General features: G+C 50.6%; 1 protein-coding gene across 1 annotated transcript in view; it reads right to left on the bottom strand.

The window, feature by feature from the left end:
• Positions 1–2,283: 2,283 nt before the first annotated feature.
• The window catches only part of GPKOW (G-patch domain and KOW motifs), a 29,426-nt gene continuing 24,536 nt past the window's right edge, over positions 2,284–7,173 (bottom strand). Inside the window, exons 8-14 of the mRNA XM_012471610.3 lie at positions 6,463–6,673; positions 5,896–6,028; positions 5,090–5,192; positions 4,759–4,882; positions 4,593–4,662; positions 3,030–3,115; positions 2,284–2,932 (exon numbers count right to left, since the gene is read on the bottom strand). Coding sequence (XP_012327033.2) covers positions 2,798–2,932; positions 3,030–3,115; positions 4,593–4,662; positions 4,759–4,882; positions 5,090–5,192; positions 5,896–6,028; positions 6,463–6,673 — 862 coding nt within the window. The 3' untranslated portion in view covers positions 2,284–2,797. The remainder of the gene's footprint in view (positions 2,933–3,029; positions 3,116–4,592; positions 4,663–4,758; positions 4,883–5,089; positions 5,193–5,895; positions 6,029–6,462; positions 6,674–7,173) is intronic.

Raw genomic sequence — 7,173 nt, 5'->3', positions numbered from 1 at the left:
CTGTCTCAGCCCCAGTGGAGCCATCAGCCCCATAAGGGCAAGGATCTTTGTTTGTTTTGCTCATAGCTCCATACTCAGTACCCGTGATGCTGCCTGGAATATAGTAGGGTCTTGATATTAAGTGATTTACTCCATACTGTTCCTCTAGCATGCAGGATACTTGGCATTCAGTTAGGGGCTCAAGAGGTGTTTGTTGAATGTATTGGGGTGATTGATAGGGGACTTGGTGGGAACCCATCCCCACTTAGCTTTATAAGCTGTTAGACTATTTCATCCCTCTTCATGGTGCTGCAGACATGGAGATGAAGAGGTGGCCTCAGTGTGGGAGTGGAGGGGAGCATTCCCTTGAATGAGGAAGGAATGTTAGAAAAGAGAGCTGAGGCCGGGTGCAGTGGCTCACGGCTGTAATCCCAGCACTTTGGGAGGCTGAGGCGGGTGAATCACAAGGTCAGCAGTTTGAGATCAGCCTGACCAACATGGAGAAACCCCGTCTCTACTGAAAATACAAAAATTACCCAGGTGTGGTGGTGTAGGCCTGTAATCCCAGCTACTCGGGAGGCTGAGGCAGGAGAATCGCTTGAACCTGGGAGGCGGATGTTGAAGTGAGCCAAGATTGTGCCATTATACTCCAGCCTAGGCAAAAAGAGTGAAACTCCGTCTCAAAAAAAAAAAAAAAAAAAAAGAGAGAGCTGAGAGGCTGGGTGCAGTGGCCCATGCCTGTAATCCCAGCACTTTGGAATGCTGAGATGGGAAGATCACCCGAGCCCAGGAGTTTAAGACCAGCCTGAGCATATAGTGAGACCCTGTCTCTATTATATTCAAAAAAGTTAAGGAAAAAAAAAAAAAGGCTGACCTGTCCATATCTGCCACCAAGCACAGTCCCGGCAGCAGCCTCCATCACCCCAATAATTGACTTCTCTCTGAAAGGCAAAGAAGCTGCTTTCTGAGTCTGCTGCTACAAATTCAAGGCTAAGTCTGGACAATTTTTAACAGAAGCAGCCTCCTGCTGAGGAAACTTCTGGAGGCTCGGCAGAAGAGGCAGATGCCTTTTAATCTACTTCTTGCTCAATCACCATGATGTGAAAAAAGCCAGTCTGGACAAATTGTACAGGTCACAGTCCCCAGCTTGTGAGGGGCCTGTAGAGAATTCTCGAGTTCACAGAAGCCGTTGCCGCAGTAACCACTGCCACAAGAGCAACTTTGGCAGCAGGCAGATGCCAGGCAGCAAGCTGAGAGAACACTGCACAGATTCAAAGGATCTTCAGATACAAGGCTTTGTTTGTGCACAGTGAACAAGGGGCAGATTGGGAAAGCCTCCTTATATTGTCCACACTTCCCTGAATGTAAGGAGCCCTGTCCTAAAAATGGGGATCAGCAGGGCTCCTTTCAAGGCAAAGCACAAAAAGTCCCAGTGGACTGTCAGGAGAGACCAGGCGCTCTGCCTGGAGGTAGGTGTTCTGGACAAAGGGCTATATTCAAGAACTCGGGGCCCCATTTTCAAGCGTAGGCTTAGGAGAAAGATGAATTCCAGGAAATCTGAAGCTGATTATCTACTTTAGCATTGTGGCACAGGGAGGAGATGGAGGGTGTGTGAAATGGCTGGGTTATGTCGTGTTACAGGGCAGAGACAGAGCCCAGTGCCATTCCCTGGGGAGCTTTAGCTCTTCTTGAAGGCGCTACCCAAGGCTGGTTTATTATGACTGGAGAAAGGAGGAGGCCTTCTTGACAGGGTGAAGCACATAAAGCATAGGAAACTGACTACTGGATGTGAGAAATTGGGAACATCCTCCCTAAGATTAAAAAGATATAAGCCAGAGGCCAGCCGTGGTGGCTCACACCTATAATCCCAGCACTTTGGGAGGCTGAGGCGGGAAGATCACTTGAGCCCAGGTCAATGCTGCTGTGAACTATGATTGTACCACTGCACTCCAGTCTGCATAATAGCGTAATAGAGGAAGACCCCAGGCTCAGCATATTCTCTGGGGTCTTGCTCTAATCTGAGAGTGAAAGCAGACTCTGCTGCTAGTTGCTAGAATTCTTGCTCAGGAAGTTGTTCAGAGATGTAGTACTTCAGATTCCACAGCATCTAGTCAAGAGTCAGATTTTTTTTATTTTTGAGACAGAGTCTAACTCTGTCCCCTGGGCTGGAGTGCAGTGGCATGATCTGGACTCACTGCATCCTCTACCTCCCGGGTTCAAGCAATTCTCTTGCCTCGGCTTCCTGAGTAGCTGTGATTATAGGCATATATCACCACACTTGGCTATTTTTTTGTATTTTTATACTTTTAGTAGAGACAGGGTTTTGCCTTGTTGGCCAGGCTGGTCTTGAACTCCTGGCCTCAAGTGATCCACCCACTTCAGCCTCCCAAAGTGCTGGGATTACAGGCATGTGCCACTGTGCCTAAGCTCATAGTTTTTATATTCCAAGAGTGAGCTCATAATCAAATGAGTCCTTTAACTTGTCCTGTACCCAGAGCAGGAAAGCAAGGCTGAAAAATGAAATGGTTCCCACCTCAGTCAACTCGGTTCCCACCTTAACTCGCAGCTCATCATACCACTTATGATCACATCTTTCTATTAAGTATCTGAAATGGTTTTTATTATGCCCTAAATTCTGGCAAATACTGGGTTTGTTTCTAGCTTCCCTACTGGTTCATCCATCCAAGTCCCTTGTCCTTGTCCCAGGACTGCACCAGAAGTAGAGGATGGAACAATGATCTTTCCACCTTCTTGAAGGCAACTTCCTCATACTGTACAGAACTGGTAACAGCCTAGGGGATGGGAGGAGTCCCATGGGTCAGTCTTCATCTGTGTCACTAGGGCCCGTGTACTGGCAGACGGCATCGTAGTGAAGCTCCACCACCTGATTCTCTCTTGGCAGTTGCACCAAAGCCCGGCTCCGTGCTCTGTCCCGGCTCAGCAAATGTCCCACCTGGAACAGAGGTGAAGTGAAATCAGCAAGGCCAGCCTAGACCCTGGGACAGGCCGTGAATGGCCCACAAACCTCCACTGCCAGGTTTGAGACTCACCCTTCCAGCCTGTGGGCCCAGCACCACCATCACACGGTCGCCCTCTGCCTTGGGAACGAGTGTCTCCAGCATGTCTTCCCTCAGGCCTACAGGTAAGGGAGAGGGGAGTGAGGCCCACGGCAAGGACCAGCCCAGTCGGGGTCCTGTCAGAAGGGTCCTTCCTGGCCAGGTGTGGTGGCTCACACCTCTAGACCCAGCACTTTAGGAGGCTGAGGTGGGAGGATCTCTTGAGCCCAGGAGTTTGAGACCAACCTGGGCAAGATGGTCAGACCTTGTCTCTATAAAAAATTTTTTTTTGAGTCAGAGTTTTATTCTTGTTGCCCAGGCTGGAGTGCAAGGGCGCAATCTAGGCTCACTGCGACCTCCGCCTCCTGGGTTCAAATGATTCTCCTGCCTCAGCCTCCCAAGTAGCTGGGATTACAGGTGCCCACTACCACACCCAGCTAATTTTGTATTTTTAGTAGAGACGGGGTTTTGAGCTGTTGGTCAGGCTGGTCTCAAACTTGTGACCTCAGGTGATCCTCCCACTTCGGCCTCCCAGGGTGCTGGGATTACAGGCATGAGCCACTGCACCCAGCCTACAAAAAATTTTAAAATTAGCCAGGCATGGTCATGTATGCTTGCAGTCCCAGCTACTCAGGAGGCTGAGGTGGGAGGATGGCTTGAAACCAGGAATTCTAGGTGGCAGTGATCCATGATTGTGCCACTGCACTCCAGCCTAGGTGATAAAACAAGACCCCATTTCAAAAAAAAAAAAAAAGAAGGGCCTTTCCTGTATTCTCTGGAGCTACTCTATGCCCTATTGACAGATAGAGTCCCACTGCATCCATTTCACAGATGAGGAAGCCTAAGGAGTAGTTTACAAAAATCACTGTAATAAAGGGAGCATGTCCATATGGTGGTAGTGATAAGAACAGGCACCGTTTATTGTTGGCATGTTTTAAGCCCTGCGCTGCACTGAGAGCTCAATACACATCCCTTCACCAAGGTACCAATCACAGGAGGAAGAAAGTAATTTCCATGCTAATTTGACAGACCGGAGGCCAGGAGCAGTGGCTCATGCTTGTAATCCCAGCACTTTAGAGGCCAAGGCGGGAGGATCACTTGAGGTCAGGAGTTCAAGACCAGCATGGTCAACATGGTGAAACCCCGTCCCTACTAAAAATACAAAAATTAGCCAGGAGTGGTGGCACTTGCCTGTAGTCCCAGCTACTCGGGAGGCTGAGGCAGGATTATCGCTTGAAACCAGAAGGCAGAGGTTGCAATGAGTCAAGATCGCGCCACTGCACTTCAGCCTGGGCAACAGAGCAAGACGCTGTCTCAAAAAAAAAAAAAAAAAACAGAAAGAAAGAAAAAGAAAACTTGACAGACCAGGAGAGTGGGGCTCAAGATAACTACCATCATGGAAGTGTCCAATGTTCTGTAAGAGGATACTAGGCCTTGCAAAATACCTGAACTCTGCCCAACCTCTCAGCTTTGCCTGGGCCAGGCTCTGGGCCTAAGACACTCTTCTTGATCAACCTCCAGGATGATCACGCTCCAGTTGCAATCGCTCAAACTCACCTTCCAGGACTCGGCCTTCATCTGTCTGACATACACAGGTATCTGGGCTTAGGACATCTTCAATTATCATCTGGGGATACAGGTCAGGGGGATGTGAGATTTTTAGAGAGGTAAGGGGGCCCAGTCCCTGGGGGAGGGAGGGGACCCAGGCTGCAGGGGTTCCTACCTTGGTGTTATAATACTGGCCGCCTTTGTACATCTTGTCCACAAACCGCACGCGCAGGTCCCTGTGCAACCAGTGCTGACTCCTGGGGGCTGCTTTCTCAATCTTGGCTGCAGGCCCATTCTGTCTGTGGAGAAGGTGGCAGCACCAGGCTTAGCTCTTCATCAGATGCACTTTCCAGTCCTCCCTTTGCCTATGCTATGAAACCCACCCACAATGCGGTTCCCAGTTCCTTCTATGAGCCTGTCCTGCCTTGAAAGCCTTCCCTGGCTGCTCAAGCCTATCCACAGCCCTGCCTGCCCTCTTGCCCCCTCCCACATGCTCCGAGTCCCACCGGTCTGGAAGGTGTTTCCGCTTCCTCTCTGAGTTGTCCTGCTGGATGTGGAGTTCTTGATTCCGGAGGGTCTTCCGTAATGAGGCAGTTCTGTTCTGTTGCCCTGGGGAAGGAAGTTTTCCTTACCTGGCCTGTTCAAGGGGTTAGGAGGAGAACCAGGACAGAGCCTCAGTGTCTCACTGCCCTTTCCTTCCAAGGCCATGTCTCAGCCTAGGGCCGCCTCCCACTTGCCAAAGTGCCCCTCTCTCCCCTCATGCTTTGCTAGTAGAATGCCTCTCCTTGACCTAACCATTTTGGCTTCCTTCAGGAACCCTCCCACAGCCGCCCTAGCCCACAGCAACAATGCCCACCTAACGTGGACTAGAGATTCCCAGAGAGCTCTGTCTGTACCCATCTGCCAAACTGCCCATCCTACCGCAACGCCTTCACCTGTGCTATTCTGTCTGCCTAGAATTCCTTTCTTCTCGGTCATACACTAATCCTAGTAGTTCTTACTCCCTAGTAAAAGAGAGGTTCATCACCACAAATGGACAAAGATCCTGAGAGTAGGAACTGATTTCTGTACCCGTTTCTTCCCATTCAGAGACAGGCTACAGACCCAGGGGTATGACATCCACCTTTCTCCAATCAAATGGAATAAGTCACTTATGTCCATTTTCACCTCCTGACCTCTGACTGGAAGTCACACCTGTCAGGCAGACTGCTGCCCCTCCCTGCTGCAGATCTAAAACCATTCCATAAGCCAGGCCCTGCCATCCCCAGGAATGCTTTGCCAACTCCCCTAGCTCTACAAGAGGCTCACTCACTGAGATCAAAGGCTTTCTTGTCAAATTCCTGCTGGGAGACGGGCCGTAGGCAGTACTCACTAACAGTCACCATCCGGCTCCCCACAGCCAGACGAACCATGGCCCTAACATTGTCAGGATCGAGGCCTTCCACCTAAAGTGTTGAGGGGAAGAAGTTAGGTAGGGGTTGTGGACTCCACCCACATTCCTAGGACCAAGCTGTCCACCTCTCACCTCTAAGAGGCCTGCTTCCTCTGTCTCCCCGACCAGACTCTGACCCCTAAGAAGTGGGACCAGGTCTGGTTCCTGTGTCTCCCTCAGCTGACTGTGGGGCTTCCTTAGATCCTTTAAGCATTTAATCCTCAGGGACTCGTGGCATATGGCATTCTCTTCCTTTTAGCTGGGAACTGAGGCTCACAAAGGCCAGCAAGTGGTCCTGGGTTACTGAGTGTGGCAGTGGGCCAAGCAGGCCTAAAAGACTAGGACTCCCAGCCTTTCTACCTCAAACCCAAGTCTTCCTCCCTCTGACCCTCAGATCAACATTCCCTGCTGCCTGTTTTGGGCTCCTGGGCTATCTTGGTTCCTTACCTTCCCATAGAGGCCTCGGTGAGGGCCAGAAAGAACCATTACAGCTCCTCCAGGCACCAGCCCTTGAGGCTGATCTTCCTTATCCTTCCCTTGCTCATCTGGCCTTGGCATGCGGGAGGGGCCGGTAGGGGTCAAGGCCTGGGCCTCGGTCAGGTTGGCACCCAGCCCTAATCCCTTGGGCCTCAGTGAGTTGACACGGGGCTTCACTACTCTGCAGGGAGAAATATGGGTTTGCTGGAGAGAATGCGACAGTCTTCAACATCTTATTTACTTCCTCTCCCTGCCCGAACTCCACCCCATCGACATTTTCTTTTCTTTTCTTTTGTTTTTTTGAGACAGAGTCTTGCTCTTGTCCCCCAGGCTGGAGTGCAGTGGCTCGATCTCGGCTCACTGCAACCTCCACCTCCCAGATTCAAGTGATTCTCCTGCCTCAGCCTCCTGAGTAGCTGGAGTTACAAGTACATGCCACCACGCCCGGCTAATGTTTGTATTTTTAGTAGAGACAGGGTTTCACCATGTTGGTCAGGCTGATCTCGAACTCCTCAGGTGATCCACCCTCCTTGGTCTCCCAAAGTGCTGGGATTATAGGCATGAGCCACCATGTCCGGCCTCCATCAACATTTTCAAGGATGCCCTTTCCGATCTCATATTAGGACTGTTTTTGACCCACAGAAACAGCAATTTCATTTGATTCAACCTAATAACATGCTG

Source organism: Aotus nancymaae, unplaced genomic scaffold (genome assembly GCF_030222135.1).
Source record: "Aotus nancymaae isolate 86718 unplaced genomic scaffold, 86718_ANA_hifiasm-v0.15.2.pri h1tg000058l, whole genome shotgun sequence".
Lineage (NCBI taxonomy): Eukaryota > Metazoa > Chordata > Mammalia > Primates > Aotidae > Aotus > Aotus nancymaae.
The sequence above is the reverse complement of the archived record's forward strand: the minus strand, read 5'-3'. Positions and strand labels throughout refer to the sequence as shown.